At 34.8% G+C, this 20,064-nt stretch overlaps 1 protein-coding gene across 1 annotated transcript; it reads right to left on the minus strand.

Moving 5' to 3' along the window:
* Window positions 1-853: 853 nt before the first annotated feature.
* On the minus strand, window positions 854-19,487 carry LOC140329150 (visual pigment-like receptor peropsin). Its single transcript, XM_072409270.1, has 6 exons — window positions 19,257-19,487; window positions 16,020-16,225; window positions 7,204-7,303; window positions 5,567-5,671; window positions 3,836-4,059; window positions 854-1,986 (listed from the first exon to the last, which is right to left on the minus strand). The coding sequence occupies exons 1-6, from the start codon at window positions 19,375-19,377 to the stop codon at window positions 1,528-1,530; spliced, it is 1,215 nt and encodes a 404-aa protein (XP_072265371.1). The 5' UTR covers window positions 19,378-19,487; the 3' UTR covers window positions 854-1,527.
* Window positions 19,488-20,064: the final 577 nt, after the last annotated feature.

The following is a 20,064-nucleotide window of genomic DNA, read 5'->3' on the forward strand; positions in this document are numbered from 1 at the left end:
AAAACATTTTGTTTTGGATAGAATAGAAAAAGACCTTTTAGCTTAAAAAACAATGCCAACTTTGGATGGATAACAGTAGTAGACACATTTTTTTTCATACAAAGATTAGGATAGGTAAAGCCATGGTCATTCCAATAATAACATACACACTTGGCATGCTAAAATCCATAAGGTCACAAAAATCAGAATCTTAATAACTGAGCAAAAAGTAGAGCCAAGTTGTCCGATGTCTATTTGTCATATATGTCCTGGATTTTCAAAAAGCAAGAAATCCCTGTTTTTACAGTTTCTAATTAGATTTCTGTATACCTGGAGGTTTTGGTGTTCCAACCCTTTGCTCCATTGTCTATAATAAAAGGGAAACACTTAATCCCAAAGGGAGACGATGAGCCTCGGATGTGCATACCCAGGACCCTAAGTTCAAATAGCCCACTCAACAGATTGCCTGATAGATAATTAAAATGGCTCAGTTGTCATTCTCCAGCATCCAGTAACACATTGTTATATTGGTTTGGGTAGCCTAACCCTAAATACTTAAAACCCAATAAGATTACCCTTTTTCCAGATTTGTTGTAATACCAATATTTGTTTACAATTATAGGCTCTGTGGCTACTCACAATTGATGATAGAACCTTTGTTTTTATCTATCATGTAGTTATTTGGTATTGTAATGATCTAAGATGTTTCACTTTGAAGGTCCAACTTAATTTATTTTAGAAAGTATTTAGGAATACTGTTTTTTACCTTGGATATACATTACCACGTTTCCTTACCTACTAAACAAAGTGACCTTTTGACAAATGAACAGCCTCTCTTTCTTCAGGTAAAAGATAACGGCTAACTTATTAATTATTGCAATAAACATCATTTTTAATATATACTTTCACTTTTTATGTTAGCACATACGTGTGATAAAAAACATCACTTTGATCATATTATACCATTAGTGACAACTTTGTACAAATGTTAGTACAGCATATATTTACTTTGTAATTTGGTCAGAAATTAGTAACTCTGAAATAAATATAAATAAACATTTAAAACCACATATAAAACTACATTTTTGCTTTTGCCGTTAGGTTAATCTGAAAGTTTGGCTTAACATAAAAGGTTTAAGCTTTGCTTTAGGCTGTTAGTTGGATGTGGGTTGGCCGTTGACTAGGTGGCCTTCCCCCTGGCAAAATTGCTTTCATTGGTTATTAGATGACTCAAACTAATTTGTTTGGATTTCTATCATTAATAACAACTTCTTTTGATGTCCACAGATTGATTAATATACTATGAAAGTGATGAAAAAAGCAGTTTTTGACCTTGTCACTTTGAATGTATTCACACAACCATTTCCTTCACAGATCATGAAGGCAAACACTGTTATCTATAAGGCAGATGCGTATCTTTGCTGCTTCATATAGTATATAAAATTGGAGATCAGGTGATACATATAAAGTGAACATACTTTTAAAGTCACACATTTTGTCTTGGCTTGCATAAAAAGATGAAAAGAATTGAAAAACAAGTCAATCACATTATAGCCGATCACACTGATAACTTGGATCTTCAGGTGCTATATTTAGGCGGCAGGTGTAGGCCTCCTTCATTTCAAGTGGGGGGGTATTGCTAGGACTTCCCACTCCAGAGTCTAGACTTGGTGCTATCTCTGCTGCTTCTTCTGGATGTGGAACAGGCTTCTGTTCAATGAATTTAGCGGCTGGTTCTTGTTTATGCTTTAGACGTTTAAAGCGTTTCAGTTTAACCGGGTCCTTACTGCTTGCCTTGGTACATGGAAGTAAGATGCTGAGATCCTTTCGGAACTTAGAGCTCATCCCAAAGTAAATTAGAGGATTGTAGAAACTGGCAGATTTTGCAAAAAGAGCTGCTAGTATACTAGTTAAATTTGGGACATAATACCCACATGCTGACCACATAGAAATCACAGCATAGGGAGACCAAGCAATTATAAAGGCTGTGCATATTACAATGGAAACCTATAAAGAGAAAATAAGAAAAAATTTTACAAAGAGAAGCAACTGCTATACTTGCATCAATGTATTGCTTTTCTGGTGTCTACAAAAGTAGGTTACCAACAAAAATAGTTATTAAAAAGAGGATACCTAACAACTGGCAATCATAGGCACAAGTTACTGCTTTACATAACACACAGTAACAAACTACAACTGAGCTAAAACCAGCCCTAAAGTAATTTTTGCTAACTTTTACCTTTCAGCAATGAAGTCTTTGTGCAGAGAAGTTTTAGTAGCACCGAGCTAATACTTTTATATTGCCAAAAGCATCTCTGTGGGTAGAAATCTTGGGAAATTGTGGGTAGAAAAGTTGGCTTGTTGGTCAAGTTTTGACTGAGAATATAGTGTGTGAAAGTGAAGACAATGGCTGTCACCCAGGAGGCTTCCATCACAAGCTAGATTTTTGGTATGGCCTGTAACGCCTGCCATCATTATGATTTATAAGCAGGCAAATAGTTTACCTTTACTGAACTTTTCAGGTGCTGATCATTTACGTTTTTTCCACTATTATCGAAGCAATACAGCTTGGTCAAAAACAAGATTGGATTTTGAAAGAACAGCAATTTAGTGATGAGGCCATGCAGGATTCATTACTTACATTTTCATCACTCTGCCAGTCGGGCTGATGTGCAGGGGATTTTAGGAAGCTAGTAAAAAAATAAATTAAAGTGCAATTTGAAACTAAATATAAGTATATTTTTCCTTAAACTACACTAAATAGGGGTTTGATATCTGTATTTTATATTATTTAATCTGATTATTTATAATAATATACTTTAAGTGACTGAACTGAGTCAGTCCTATATAAATGACCTTGTGTGTCTTAAGGTATTCATATGATAATCATATAAACGTATGAATGTATTATTACTCAACCCATATGTATATATAATATATTTATACTGTGTACATAAATATATATTTTTTAAAATAAATAAAGCTTTAATAAAGTAGAATTCTGTGTGTAATAATATAAATCTAGTTTAGTCTAGATTTAGGGACCCGCCCTCCACCAATGAACCACCCATGAAATAACTGGACCAGTCGATCAGCCAGAAAACTGCAGAAGAAAGGTATGTGTAAAGTGAACATAAAAAATATAAAGTGTTTTTGGAAGGTGTGTGGGGATGGGGTGGGTTGGTGGTATTCAGATAAACTGGTGTTCTTTTTTAATTATATAACACAAGACAAAAATTTTACCAAACATTACTTTCAAATTGGAGTAACCAGATCCATACCTTAATACATTTTGGGGCTCAATGTTTAAAAACACTGCAGAGAAAAAAGGATAAAAACAAGTGGCTTCATTGAGTGAGAAGTTTCTGACTGGTAGAGAAAGTATTTAGTGTCTGATTTATTAGAGCTCTCAAAGGCTAGAGAGGTTACACTTTCAACAGTGAAGCTGGGTGATCCAGCAAACCTGGTAATGTTTTTTTCAAAATCATTTTCTATTTGCTAGCAAATGTTTTGAATCCTGGACTAGATCCATTCAAGGTTTGCTGAATCACCCAGCTTCCTGATGAAAGTGTATGCTCTCCAGCCTTGTAGAGCTTTATTAAATCAGACCCATAATGTCTAAAATGTGTTGCAGAGTTTTAAAAACCATCACCTAACTTAACAGTAAAGCTATTATTTTTTTGTGGACCTGAAAAACTAAACATACTTTTTAAGGACATCCGTAGTCCCTAACAGGCTGTTTTTGAACTGGATCTGAGGTTTGTCCAATTTAAAAACAAACAGTTTTTATTGGAAATTCATATATTCATTAATATAGTAAATTTGTTTTTATATGTTTTTCTAAAAAGACACATACCCTGGTTACATCTTGTTCCATCTTCCTTTGTCTGTCTGATAAACTTCCTTCAGTAGTTAAAGCACGACTTGATTTAACAGTGTTAATGATAGAAATGTAGCAAAAGAGCATGACCATTACAGGCAGGAAGAAACAGCAAATAAATATGGACACAATATAAGACTTGATTATGGTGGAGAAACTGGCTTTTGTCCAGTCTACTTCACATGTTCCATACAAACGGTCTAAGAAAAAAGAAAATTATAGTATTTCAAATAATTTGCAATGGGAAAACATGTAAAATATTAAAAATGTATACAAGTTATATGATGGTCTGTTACATTTTCTGTGCTGATCACACTCAGTGAACCATCAACTTTTATACAGACAATCTAGTGCTGCCTTGTGCATTTTGATTGACATGAAATACAGTGGGGCTGATTTACCAAGGGATATGATATTTATGCTAGCGCAATATTACCTCATTGACATCTAAATTTCACACTTCAGGTTTTTACTTTGCACCCATACTGAATGTGTTTATGTATGCAGCATAAATTGTGTTCAATAAAATGTTGATTTTACTAACTAGAGCAGTAATATACAAACCTTCATTCAAACAGTGCATTGGCTAAGCCATGGCATGCCTAATATAACCATGTGACTACTTCTCTTGTTTGGTTCTATACAACAGCTAATAATATACATGCATAATTTGTAGGAATAAAACATTATAAATGATCTCTGTGATTATAATTAAAATCAATAAAAGAAAGTGTGGGGTTCTAATAACCAATGTTTTCACCTAACCTTCACCAACAACTCACACATTTGTCACATTTGTGTACTCATGACTTATACATTGGCCCTGATTTATTAAACTTCTCCAAGGCTGGAGAGAATACACTTTCATCGGAGAAGCTGGGTGATCTAGCAAACCTGGGATGGATCTGGTCCAGGACTGAAAACATTTGCTAATAAATAGCTAATGACTTTTAGGAAATCCATTCCAGGTTTGCTGGATTACCCAGCTTCACTGATGAAAGTGTATTCTCTCCAGCCTTGGAGAACTTTAATAAATCAGGGCCATTGTTCCAACTGAATCCAATTTAAAAAATATATGAATCCTACATGAAAACATTAATTAACACCCCCTTAGTAAACTATTATGCTAGTGGTAATAAATGATTGAGTATTTGGGTATCTTTCTCATGCATTAACACACACCAGATGGTGTGGGAGATTTCATTGATAAATACCAATACATTCACTGCCATTCCTAATCTGATAGCATTGCTTACAGGTTTTTGGATTTGTTGCTTTACTTGGTGCATGTGCATTTTATTGCATAGCAATGTCAAAAATGTTCTCATGCATGAAAATATTGCTTTATACATTTACCAACGTATTTATTATCATTAACAAATTACAATATTATTAAGAATGAATAAATACCTATTGTTTTCCTCTAATTAAAATTGGGGCTCTTAGCCTAGGAAGCCTAGATCACATGAACTCTAGTTCACAAACTGCATATTTTAGTGTATTCAGTGACAATGTACTATGCCAGCTATGCAATCAAATGTTTTTATATTAAGCTGATCTCTTGCTTTCATGCATACGATTACAGTTAAAGATGCAAAAAGATTACAGTTTTCGCTCACACAAACGCTCTAAAATGTATGATTTTACAGTTATAAGATCAGAAAAAGCAAATATGAAGCAAGTTACACATTTTATCACACACCTTACCTCTATAGCTTCCCCAACCTAGAAGAGGTGCTGCTGACCAAAACAAGGCTGCAATCCATATAAGTAGCAGAGACACGGTGATGCTGCTTTTGCTGATGCAGCTGGCTGTAACATACAGAATCAAGTTATTTTTTAAAATGGAACCCTGAATATAGTATTGTCACCAAAATTGCTAGCAGGTAGTAAAATCCTATGCAAATGAACCCCCCATGGCTTAAAAATAACTACAAAATATCCAGATTTCAACTTTATGACATCAACTAATTATTTTATTTTATTTTTATTTGGGACATATTGGAGCAATTTTGTGTTTAGTGGTTTTGTAATTAATTCACAAGGTGTCTAAAAACAAGTTTTTATGAACATATATTAATAGTCATTTAGTTACAGAAGAAAATACAAGCTGCTAAAAATAACTTGAGAATAATCATTCGCTTCCTCAGGAGATCTAGAAGGTTTACTAATTCATTACCATTAATTATTATTACATTCATCACAATATGAGCCTAGTTAATATGTAAGCATTCTTGACAGGGATGATTTTATGTGATTTTTGGAATTAAATGAATAAATGTTATTGTGTTAATGTTTGATATGATTTGACATAAATGGATATATTTTGAATATACTCATGATGCTAATTGTTACTGCTTTAAAAGTCCCAATTTTCTTTTGTATGTTTATCTGAAGTGGATCAATCAAGGGATGTAGCAGTTGTTAAGGTAGTAACCAGGAGGAAGACAAAACACTTACATATGCATAATATAGTTTCCTTCATCTAGCTGAGTGCGCCACCTTTAAAACTGCTTATGCTGTTAGGGGCAGTTTGCTCTTGATCTGTCCCAAAATGTATTTTCTAATACAGAAATAAGGTTTTGGGTTCCTACAGTATGTAGCCAGTGGATTACAGATCTATTCCCTCCGACGGCTGCGCTTGCGGTACCACTGGGGTTTCAGGATTAGTGCCCTGAGGGTTGCAGCATCCCTGTAGCTGGGGTTATCCCTCTGCATCCCCTGCACTGGGCCGCACAGCTGAAGGGAATTGGAGCTGTGTGCAGTTGATTAGCTGAGTGGTTCCTAATCAATCCCATGCTGTCATTGGCTGCTGGGGCTTTGTGGCCTTTCTGCTCCCTGTCAGATGTGCCTGTTATAGTGTCTGCTGGGCTTACCTGTGTTGGAGTGATTTTTGAGTATTCCTGTTACTGACCTGTGCCTGTTCCTGACTATCAATTGAACTCTGCCTGGACCGACCTCTGTTTGTGACCCCGACTCTGTTTTTGCCTTTCACTTTGTACTTCACTTCTTGGACTGATCTCCTGTGTTTTTGACCTTGGCTTGTTTTTGGATTTCCTGACATTTTGTACTCTGTACTGTGGGCTCCGGGTCAACTGCCGGCCTATCTCCAGACACCATCCCATGCGCACTAAGTCCTGGGAGCAACCGAGTGCTTGGAGACGCAACCAGTCTCCCGAGGCTCAGCGGGGGCTGCTATAGGCGAGGACCTTGGCTATAGATTTATGGACTGGTGTCTGGGGAATACCGGTACTGACCTGGGCCTTACACACATGCAACAGGAGGTGGAAGCATTGGATTGGAAAATATACATTGTTTACAATATGATGTTTTACCATTCTTACCTCTTTGAGGATGACAGCCTTTAATATAGCGTGTCACACTAATAAGAGTAAGCGTGTTTATACTGGACAAGCCAAACAACAGAGTAAGAAAACCATCAACCTGTAAATAAAAAGCAAAGCTAATTTTTTATACATTCTCATCCCATCACCTTCAAGAGTTTAAAAAAATGGAATTTAAATAACGATACATAAACAAACTTTACAAAAATATTAACTAATGCACAGTTCAGTGTGGGTCAAATTAGACAGATCTTAGTGTTTATTTTTGCAGTGGAGAAGGTTGATTTAAATACATGCAAGGATGAGATTCAGAGCTAACGGGAGTTCCATACAAGCATGTTTGAGGTTTGCAGGCCTGTTAAAGTAATGCCTGGTTTCACCATAATACCCATAGTGCACAGCCTTCTATTTGAATATGTGGTCAGTAAAGGAGTTGTTTGATAGGTCAAACAGCAAAGATGTCAGCGCTCAGGTTCTTTGAAAATCCTTTTACTGTGGTTCGATACTGACTGAACCTGGGTTTCAGGGATGCAAAGGATATAGTCACCATTATCAAGGCAACACAATTCACAAAATGCCCCAATACATGTGTACCCCCGATGCAGGAGGTCACAAACACAAAAAAAAAAAAAGTCTGAGATCTACGAATCAACATGAGAAACTTTACAAATGAATCCTATGATTAGCTTACCAACGTGTTCTCTTACTATGGGTGAGAAGAAAGTACTCTAAGATAGCACTGTCATTTTGCCTTACCTGATCCGCCAGGGTCCCGCGCCATCCAGCGCCGTGATCTCCGTCTTCTTTCTTCTTCCTGCTTCTGCATCCGATGAGACACTGGGGGAGTTCCCAGTGACATCGGTGCGTGTGTACGTCCTGGCCAGGCGGGGTGGGAAATTCAAAATCTATTTGTATTGCATTCAATACAAAATACCTGTATTGAATGCAATACATTGGATTTTTATGTGTAAAAGCGGTACATTGTTTTCAAGAACATTTTTTTTACAGTATATATAATAGTATGAGTATAAAATGTTTTTTTTTTTTAATTTAAAAAAATTATTTTTTTAAATATATAGATTTTTTAATTTAATAAATGTATTGTTTTTAAATGATTTTGTGTTTCAAACTTTATTATACTCATACTATTATATAATATTTATATTATACTATAAAATAAATTTTCATGAAAAACAATGAACCGCTTTTAGACATATTAAACCCGAAAGAAATGAACCGCTAGGGAGGTTAATGGATGGATCTCTGGAGATAATGCTGAATAAAGAAATGTTGAATTTGTAGCCTTTTCAGTTATTTATTGACTTCCAAACATTCATAAAGGATTTATTCCTTTGTTGTTCTGTCCCATTGTCTTAGGATGTGGAGGTTTTACTCAGATGTTAGCATTTTTTTTTAACCAGTAGTTTAGTCACTGTAGGGACATAGGACTTAAGAAGTTGAAACTTAATTCTTCTGAGAATCAACTAGGGAGCACTGATATTATTTCTTTATACACCAACATCCCTAATGCAGATCATCTGACAACAATAACTGCACCTCTTTGAATTCACACTACATACACACCTACTGAATTGAATTTGCAGAGTCTTAATTTCATTTTGTCAATGTTTTTAAGGTTTGAGGATTTATTGTAATATTAAAATCTAATATTTTCACCAAATTTCCATTGCCATCCCTGCCTATGTTTATGTGACCATGGCAGGAAAAAGTATTTCAAAATATAAATATAAAAATGTGTGAAAAATAAAAAAAAATCTGAATTCAGCCTTTATATAGCTTCCATTATATTAAGCACTGAATGAATGTTTAAGGAGGTATAGAAGCAATGTTTAAGTAGGTTAAGCTATGGTGGGACAGTCCTGATTTCGGGAAGGTCTAAACACCCTAAGTCTGTAGAATTCTACACTTTATTCTTGCTGCTGCCCTGCTTTTTTTTGCGGGTTCTTATTAGAGGAAAAGAGCCCCATGGCTGTAGAATTCTACTTTTCATGCAAAAATCTGCAGGAACCTCTTGGTGTCTACATACTTTCTCTTTATGTATACCAAAGTAGACAAACCCTCCCTAACAGAGCCTAGTTTTAAATGTTCCACACACAAATTAAAATATGTATTTTAGGTCTGAAACTATGTTATTCTCCAACATATAAATATGTTATATAAACTTTATTGCTGTTGCAAGGAGGCTAAATAGCCCCCTATATGATATCATTGGGAAGGTAATAAATTATCCTTAATTAGACATATGGACATTTCATTCAGTCAAATCACATATATATTGAAACCAGGAACTGGATAATCTGTTTTATACTGTCTGGTACTTAGCTGAGATTATTAGATGGTTGGGAAAAACTAATCTATGTACTATGGTAGGGAAACGGTTAGGAAAGTATAGAAATGCATTTGGTACGACCTTTGTACTTTGGCAATGTATGCATCATGAGTATACCAGAGGGCATTTGACTTCATGTCTAAGAGATTACCCGATAGCTGATCAGTAATAAACTATCCCAAGAAATTAACAAAGCATCTTTCTTTTCCAGCCCACATTTACTGTACAGTAGTGTAACACCAGGGCCCCAGGCAAGGAGAATAGAATCATTTATGTGAAGAACAATGATTAATAGCCTCAGTGAAAGCCTCAAAGCTAAAATGGGCGTTATTTAACACACCTTTGTCATCATTAATGAAAAATGTCTGCCCTATGCAACCTAAGGCAAAAAGCAAGGTCCACTTATCCAAAACAACAGTCAGAAATAATATCTTATCGATCTTAAAAACATCCAACAAAGAACAAGTAAATGCATTAGAACATACAGAAGAAGAAGATATATTAAAAAAATTGGTTAGTGCAATAAAGCTAGAAAATTACAAATAAAAATGTAGTGGTGGAGTACATTTTCAATGATTTACTTTTCTGTGGTAACAATGTTACAAGTATACTGTCTGTAAAAGTATAATATTGTAAAATAGTGGACTACTTAGGAGTTGAATGCTATTGAATGTTATATGCAAACGAGCTCCTCATCCATGGGCAGGGGCACATCACCTAGTAAGGAAGCATTCTGCCAATTAGTCCAATGACAATAATTGGAAGGGAATTTATTTTTTAATAAACCCCTTCAGCTGAGTTACCACAGGTTGTAGTGACTGATTTACTTAGTTAACTGGAGAAGCAGTAAGGATAGCAGTCCACTAATAAACTAGGTAAGCAACAAAATTACGGACAAAGTATCCAGAAAAAAGACATAGCTAACAAAGCCATCTGATGGATACCAAACTTTATTACACTCATGCTTTTCTTTTGTTTAAAACAAAAAATTAGAACTTTCTCTATTAAGAGATAGTATGATACCTGAGTCATAAACAACTTTTATAGTGTATAATCTAATTTGCATTAGATGCAGAGAGTGCACTGCAAAGGGTTATGTGACTTTTCAGCAACACCATCTAAATTCAGATTTACTTATCTACTTATCTGGATCTAGTTACTGGGTGTGCAGAGGTTGTCAGATAAAAATGAAAGAAAAACAGTAAACACATAAGGAAATTAGTTTTTATTTTGTTTCTTACCTTTGAGCATTAGGCACTGAGCCAAGTGTGCATTTTAATAGATAGGACTCTAAGACAGACACCAGAGTGGAGGGTTGGGGTGTCAGACTATAGAAAAATGACCCGGAACCAGAGTATAAGACACCCAGTTCATCTTAAGAAAACTCTATAGTTGGATATTTGCAATACCTTGAAGCGTACCTGAACTTGCAGAGAATAAAAGGGACCATGACCCCTAATACTTTCTGTTGGAGGTTTTCAGATTCCAAAGAAAAAAACACAAATATATATTATGCTATTCCAATGCCAATTACAATAGACTATTTAATACATTGTGACATATCACCTGATAAATATTCTTCCACCCAAATAGAGCTGAATCCCAAACATCAGCGTAAATCTGGCACTTCAGTTCTTTGTAGGGACCTTGGATGGGATGCTACTTTCTATGCACCATTCTACCTTAAGCTACTTACACATGTCAGATTTCTATTGCTGGAACCAATCTTGCATGCACATGGGAGTTTAGTCAGCCCCAGAAGAACCATATTTTATTTAAATGTTTATTTATTTAAATCTATTTATTTATTTTTATTTATCTTTTATCTATTTAAATTTAAAATTATTTATTTATTTTAAAAGAAGATAGTGATCAAGCAAGTAAGTGTGTTTTATACCTCATGTGTCCCTTCTATAATAAATGTAATAATGAAACTGCCTGGGTTTTTAGGGGCCTTTTTGTGGACTATAGTCCTGCTGTAAAAAACGTTTTAAAGTTTTTTTTAAGTTTTTTATTTGTTTTGATGCATGACATGAAAAGTTGGTAATTTAATGTCCCAAATGGTATAGTAGGTTTATAACATGGAACAGTAATGATATCCAATTTCAACATTTTTGAGGTTCAAGATATCTTATCTATCTAATAAGCATTATTTTACATAGGATTCAATATTTCAAATGTCACCCTATATATTGAAACATTAAAAATTACTGAGCAACAAACAGTTAGTGTTTATGACACCAATTGTACATTGTAATGGTTAGGTGTTTTTAAATTGGGAAGTTGCCAAATTTGTTACTGTGGCATAACTGTAATTTGTTTGAGTGACACATAAATGACAAATAAGCTACCCTCCCTTTTCCAGCAGGATTTACACATAATCCTTACCATGTCCTATCTTACCATTACAAAAAGACAAGAAGATCTCATAATTGATTGCAATATGTTTCTGTTGTTGACAATATTGCCTGCTCATCATATCAACTTGGATCATTTTTCATTCTGCGTGTATACACTGAAAATACTTTTGTACTTTTTGCCTCCCCTATGCTCAGTATGTGTATCGCAGCACAATTTCACCAGGTAATGCATACATCTGATTCATTCCTTGTAAATGTTGTAGTGTATATGGTTACTTAAACAAAAAAAAAAGCAATAGGAAAAGTATTCTTTTCACACAAAATAGCAACAATAATATTACTGAAATTATTATCACATCACCTGTATATGAATAGATGGCTTGTTTAATACTGAGAGGTTTCTCTTTCACCAGCTCTGTTATTCTATGGGGTGGCAGCTGTCTGAAAACATTACCAACATTTTTTTCCTAATCCCTTTTTAACTGAGTTAGGATGGATTGAAAACAGATTGCAAAGTAGCTATTGTGTGTCAACTTAGTCTGCAGATCTAATCCTTCCATTATCTGCTAATAAAGCTGCTGCACAAGTCACATAAACCACATCCGATTTTGTCGTCAGTTGAATTTTGCTGAGTTTTAGTTCCTAACTATTTGAAAAGAGCACACAGTATTATTTTATAATCAAGGACGTTTTGGTCAAAGTTGTCTAAATATTGACCTAGTATATGAAAACTTAAACAATATGTTTTTAACCTTTTCTTTAATTTCCTTAAAACTAAATCTTTTACACTTTTTTGCATATTGTGTAATACCTAATATGATTAAAAGAAATCCATGAATAGTTCACAGTTTTAGAAAACCATGATTGTGAGAAATAAAGAGCTGCCCATTGCAGGCCTAATTCCTAAAGTGAAAGGTGCTTAGCTATCTCTGGCTCAAAATTTGGAGACACTGGGGTTGATTTATTAGGACCATGGGCTGATCACCTACTAAAGTGAATAACTAATAATGTGTGCTTTGCAAACCAAGCACAGTAAGTCCTGCTCTGTCCCGGCATTATGGTGCGGACAGGACAGTAGGCACGACCATTTTCTTCCTCTGGGTTCTGCTCACTTCACCCAATCTTGCACATGCAATGTGTGAGAGCAGCATTTTTTTTTAATTGCAGGGAAGCCCGTTATGGCACATGCCCAATTTCTCTTTATTGGGTTAGTGATTAAAAACATACTGAACCCATTGGATTTGAATAATAGCCTGGAAACTAGAATTTTGTAGGAGATGACAGAGGTGACAGGGTCCATATCAGCAAAGGTTTCCTTACATTTTCTTTTCATGTGGTAACTCTACTTTTATTTCAAATTCAGTACTGTGAATTGGGACAAGAACATAATCACTTTTGTTTATTGTATAAATCTATTTTAATGTAAGATTATGTCTGTGTCTGGTTTCTACTATCACCCAGCTAGATTGCAACATGTCTCATTCTGTTTTACTGAATATTGCTTGAACAAGTCTCAATATGCCCATTGACCTCTATGTATTGGACATCACTGTCAAAAAGTGAGAAATCGGAAGGCTTACCAGCAGTTATGCACAAGACATAAAGTCATGAGATTATCTCGGCAGATGGATGTAATTTGTTGTGTATTCAGTAAGAGTAAGAGCCCTGTTCCACATACAATAGCAAGCAGGCAGTGGTGGATCCACAACCACAACAGTGGCATCTTTTTATATAAACATTATAAACAAAATCCTAATCAAATCAGCACAGTCCAGTAAAACTACAGGATTCCTGGTATATCAAACATAAACATCAAAATACCAACATGATATTTTAGAAACACGCAGGCTTCCATTTTCATAGCATACAGACAGAAAAAGTGCAAGAAAAGAAAAACACATATATACAAGGGTTCTTCAATACATTTCTGCACTTTTTTAACTCTATAAAGAATTTCAAAAACAAATTACATCACTTTTCTACATAACCACATTCCTTTGCAATGCATTTTTTATAGTCACATGACACTTCCAGACATGACCAATTACCACTCCCCCCACTCTCCCACCCTTTCCAAGAAAAATAAAACAGTGCAGAAACTTTTTGAACACCCCTCCAACAAAGAGTAAAAAAATGAAAATGGCAAGCAAACCACCTATTGAAATAATGTTGCATCCCAGATTAAGATCAAGAAATGTAGCCAGGTTACAGGGCACATAAAATAAATAGCATTCTATTTTACAGAGACAAAAGTGTTACAACTCAGGAAAGATCTCTTGTCTATTGTTAACTTAAGAAGCACAAATAGGAAATGTAAGAAAACTGCCTTTTGCCAACAGTAACCTATTTACTTTGATTTACTTTATATCTGAATTTCTCTGTTATTAGGCTGCAATTAAGGTCTGCATGTTAATGTAGTTCCACCACGTAAAAGCAGGATGAGCTATAGGCAAAGAAGCATCTCATCCTCATATACCTATGATTAACATTATTAAGGAATGCAATATGTCCATAAAACCAACCTCATCTGCATTATACTGAAATGGCCCACACCATCAGATACTAACTGCATACATGTATAAACTGGAATGACAGATATGTGCTAAATTTTGACTATCTCCATTATTCCCCTATTTTACTGTGATAGCAAGAAGATTGTAGCATATTCTGGTATCTATGGTGCAGGCATGTTTGTGTATATATTTAAGTATGTAATGCAGTTCTGTGTGTGTGTTTGTGTTTAATGTGCAGATTATGTGTATGTTTTTGTGCATTGTGCAAATTGTGTATAAGTTTATGCATGTAATGCTGTGAAGTTTGTATATCTATGTGTAACATGCAAATTCTGTGTGGACATGAGGACATTTCTTACTCTTCCATTTCCATTACTCCACTTTACATTGACACTGGGGCATGTTTTACTAAAACTGAGAATTTATTGCCCCCATTGATGCTAAGGCAGATAAACTTGACTAAGACTGCTAAACTGTCAGCTGATTTATTCAGAATAGTGAAAATGCACAAAGGAGCAGAGTATTCCATACCCTAAAAAGTAAGGTCTTGTCAAGGAGCCTGAAGTTTTCTAGCCACAGACCCCAGTTTGATTGTTGTCCAAGTCCCCAATTTATCAAAAAACAGCTTTAGCCTTTAGCTTAGTGTGCATTTTTATTATTCCATCTCTTGAAAGAACAGTTCTGAATAAAGAGAGTTAACACACATATTCATATTAATAAAACCATACCTGAATTTCCAAAACTGCACCATAGCATGAGTGTTGGTCATGAAACACTCATCATATTAAGAAGGAATTTGTTGCTAAAACAATGTTATCTGATTCCGGACAGATTGAAGAAATGGCATCCAGGTACATCTCCCTTATGCTTTATAAATTATGGGGAATTGGGCACCATGGAGCATTTTTTGGCTGGTCTCGAATGTGCTTTGTTCAGTATGATTGATTTTTCTTTTCCTAAACCAACCAGAAAACTGACCAAAAATATACTTTTGGCAGCAATGAATGGCTTGGAAATCTCCTGTTATTTTGTTGTCAGTTGTGAAGAGGAAACTGGATAATAATTAATGATAAATTTACCTGCATTCTCAAGAAAACCACCACACCAGGTGCCTTTAAAACAGTTTGGACTCTAATATTAGTCAATAACTCTTGAAAATGTAGCGGGGACTACTCCCTCCCCCTTTGTATATTCTTGTTACAATGTAAAAGAAAACATTTATATGTAAAATGTAACCATGTATACTTGTAGTTTCCATTTTGTTCTGTTCTGTTCTCATATGATCCATCCCAGAGTGGACTGGATTCTATTTTCTAATTTCTTCAATAAAAAGTTAAAGAAATATTTTGTTGCATTGCCAGTATAGGTTAAAAAAAGATACATAAATTGCTTTTATAAAATTGTGAATCACATGATTTTTTTTAATCCCTTGAAATACTTTAGAAATGTATACAGGTGTAGGCAATGAATGGATCTACTGTATGTATAGGGTATAGCATCCATTGCATATTGTCTGGAAAACCAAATTAAAGAAAGCTAATGTGCTCACTGCCTGAAATAGACTTTTAATGGGTGTCTATTATTTATTCTTACCTGGCATGTCCATATTGAGGTAATGATAAAACCATCATCTCTAAAGACATTGAAGATCTCTATGATGCCTCTAGAATAGCCAAATACAGATATACTGGCATCAGACACTGCAAGGTTAAATGTAAGATAATCTGTGGGCAGCAAGTTGGCTCTCTGCTTGTATAATATAAAAATGACAATGCTGTTGCCAAACCAAGACATCCATCCTGTAAATAAAGTAAGAACATGTTAACACAAATTACTGAAAACAATTATTTGTATTTATTATTTAAACTTGTGTGATCAGCCCATAGAGAACAAATACATTTCCTCTTTTAATACAAAATTGTACACAATGGGTTTGAATTATTACAAGAACAGCAAAACAAATTATCATCTTTCAATTAATTTTTTACTTACCATAGTGAATAATGCTTTGCTGACCCTACCTACCCAATCATGTGCATTAAAAAATCATGTTTTTTTATTTTAGTAAAATTTCATTGCAGTGATTTGCTTTCAGATTTTTTAAACATGATAAGTATATGGGTATGTGGACACTGTTTTTGCAGCTTAATGCAAATAGACTACTTTAGTTTAGGAACACACAACAACGTGAAAAAAAGGTATACTCATGCACAATTCAAACATGATCCTTTAAATCTTTGACACTAATCTAGTAGAAGAAGAAAATTTTTGGCAATAATGAATGATTGTCCTTAAGAGTCATTGGTGGTGTGTTGTCCCTAATATACCTTATTTCTAAATATAATATTGTTCCTTTTTTTCCCATGTCTTTACTTTGCAAAAATAAAAATATGTATTGTAGACTCTATGCAGTAAACATAAAGTTTTAAGCATATCTCCTATTTTGAAAAAAATAACTTTTAATAAATAGGCCTCCTGTTCTTTAAATCCCACTTTAGATTATCTACTTAAATGGAATCATCCAGATCTCCATACTTAATGTTGTAGCTATTTTTGTACGTCCTTAAATGACTCTGAACTTGGCAATGCCAGTTTCCTTCCAGGGATCTGGGCAGGGCAGAAACACTTCTGATTATATATTGGTTTATAGGATGCACTGCCCCTACTTAAGTACTTAGCACTTGGATGACTGCAGGGAGAATATTTACATACACTTCAAAGGTTACAAAACAGATGCCCATGACACTTTTCAGTGCTGGTTTTTCAAAGATAATAAATCACCCATGTCTTTATGTTAACAATATTTGCATTCTCATCTATAGGATGCTATTTACCAAGTACAATGTTTTATGACCCTCTAAATAGTTTCAAACAGTATTTTGGTTTTATTATTGAGTTTGTTAACATAATTTCTCAACACATTTTGTTTAATATGCGAATAGAATAATCATATACAAACAATAATTGTAAAATAGGCAATCAAGGTGTGGTGTACCTATAAAATTATCTCTCTAGTTCATATATCCATCCTAATACTTGCTGTTGGTAGACCATTTTTTCAACATCAGCTAAATCTAGTTTTCTGTATTTCCCATTGGCATTTATCAATAATAATAAATAAAATTTATTGAAGCCTGCTGAGTTTGGAAAAGATAGACTATCACAGGAGAACCTGGATGATCCAGCAAACCTGGAATGGAATTCTTAAACTAATTTGCTATTAGTTGGCAAAAGTATTTAGTCCTGGACCAGATCCATTCCAGGTTTGCTGTGTCACTCAGAAACGCCCATGATAGTCTATTATGGGAAGTCATGGAGAGCTTTAATAAATCATGCCCAATGGTTTAGAAAACCTTCTCCACTTCACCCCTTTTTCTTGTAATACCCAGCCTCTTAATTCGTATCTGTTCACTTTCTTTTTTGATTATTTATATGTGGTCCTCCCTCTTTTTTCTTCCCATAGCAGTGTCTTCCCTTTCTGAACATATCTTAGTTACCCCCTGTACCTTTTTCTACCTAATCAGGTACTCATTTTCATTACAGCAACTCCCCTGATTTTCATGTTTTTATATGCAAAAATAATGTTTTCTGCACATTATGACATGCACTATCTATATATTTGTCCTTTATTCATTACATCTAACAGAAATATAAACTTTTTCAACAAGACCAAATGGACATTTAGTAAAAGTATACAACTAATCAAAATTAAGGCAGACAAAGCATACATTATGTATATGGATGGTATTTATATGTATAAATGGTATTTTTAATATTTATTTTTTTATAGTATGACCTAATTTCACTGTATAGAAATTACACTGCAAAAATCAATCGATAAAGTCCACTGTTAGCTCTGGTTGTCAGATTTTAAGTCTTAGGTAGTTACATTTACCCAAGGCTTAAAAATATGTATTATTATCCGTTTCTTTAACACATGTTCCCCCTTTGGCTACGTACACATGTCCATTGGTTCTCGGCTCGGGGCCGATATCGGACAAGAATCTGGCGTGTGTACAGGGCTCACCGTCCATCGTCCGAACGACTGTCCTGGCAGATCCAAGGATGATGGACGACGAAGATCTCAATGTAAGTGAAGGGGGAGAGTGTGCAGCAGGGTGCCGCTCCATCGTTCTCCACCTCCCCTCTCCATAGAGCAGAACGGTGCTGTACTCGTTCATGCATCGTGCCGTCGTTAGTCATTGAAAAGGATCATGAAAGATCCGAAAATTATTGGACGTGTGTATGCGGCCTTTCTTCTTTACCTATGCAATGTAATAATGTAACAAAACCACATAGAATGTTTTAATATAATCTGTCATTCACGAACACAAGAATGCTCAGAGATTTTTCAAACGTCTGATTAGAGTGGTTATGTAAGTCAAGATAAGCCATGAGTTTCACTGACACCATTTACGTAATCAGACATGAACATCAATTTGCTACTCAGTCATTTTGACAGATACACTTGTGTTCATGACAGATACCCTTGATCACAATTATAATTATATTATTCCCTTCCAGAAAAAAAGGTTCTGATCCTAGTTATTTAATATATAAAAAGGAATGACAAAGTCTTTGAGGATGGTTCTATTAACAAACTCCTCAATAATGTAAAGCATTAACAATCTGTCACTGACATCAGGCATTCAATAAAATATAGAGAATTATTTGACTGCTTTCTTTACCATAATATGCCACTGTCAAAACAAGGAGTAAAACGTGTGTATACTAAGTTGTAAAACATTTTTTTTTCAGATTGTATGTCTTTAACTAGAACAATTCATAGCAGTATAATTAGTAACTGACTGATTGCACCGCAGTACATACCCAAGCATAGAAGATAGATTCCTATAATAGTTTCTCCTTGCTCTGATAGTGCATTTTCTTTTTGTGGCAGACTCATGCTGTTGTTCCTCCATGGTAATTGTCGTGGAAATTGAACAGACATTTTAAAGTAATATTTTTCTTAGCAAGAATACTTCAGTTTTCTAGATACATGAATGGAGTAACATTTCAATTGCCCAGCATTTAGCCAATGCTTCTATCTTCTGCATTCTAGGATTACCAAATTAAGAATGGAAATCTTCTCAAGAGACAGAGAGCTGGGTAAACGTTTGACCCCCCTCCCCCCACCTATTCTCCTAATCCATTCTATAAATACATTAATGACTGTCATTACATAGCATATGTAATAAGTGGCTCTAGGAAAATATGTCTTCTCACCTGCTTGCAAGATGTTTGTCAGTATTTGGGCCAAGTGTAGAATTCTCTATTGTTTTAGATAGGATTAAAAGTTCATTGGGCCCATTCCTTCATTGCCTTTGCCAGGTCATTCAGTCGATAACTTAATTTGAAGCATGATTATAACAGGCTAATTTGCAATGGAATGTGAAAAAAAAAATAATTTGTGTGTTTATTACGTTTTTGTCTTGTTTATTACACGTCTTTGTTTTGCCTTGTGCAAGGTAAATACTGACCGATAGGAGATGTGATCAATTACACCCAGTGCTGTAATAGCTTCTTGCAAAAAGGAAGTTGTAGCAATGCTCACGTGGGAGCCTTCATAATAGAAACTCCTAGCAAAAAGAAATGTGTGCCTGTCTCAAAATGTATGTATAATACATTTGATAAGAAA

This window comes from Pyxicephalus adspersus, chromosome 4, assembly GCF_032062135.1.
Source record: "Pyxicephalus adspersus chromosome 4, UCB_Pads_2.0, whole genome shotgun sequence".
In the NCBI taxonomy this organism is placed as follows: Eukaryota; Metazoa; Chordata; class Amphibia; order Anura; family Pyxicephalidae; genus Pyxicephalus; species Pyxicephalus adspersus.

Bases quoted from the DNA above. Each gene is read 5' to 3' on its own strand.
- LOC140329150 (XM_072409270.1), bottom strand. From the start codon at position 19,377: ATGTCTGTTCAATTTCCACGACAATTACCATGGAGGAACAACAGCATG. The intron at 7,304-16,019 runs GTAAGAATAAAT...TTTTATTTACAG, and splicing joins CCTCAATATGGACATGCCAG to GTTGATGGTTTTCTTACTCT. The intron at 5,672-7,203 runs GTAAGAATGGTA...TGTATGTTACAG, and splicing joins AGGCTGTCATCCTCAAAGAG to CCAGCTGCATCAGCAAAAGC.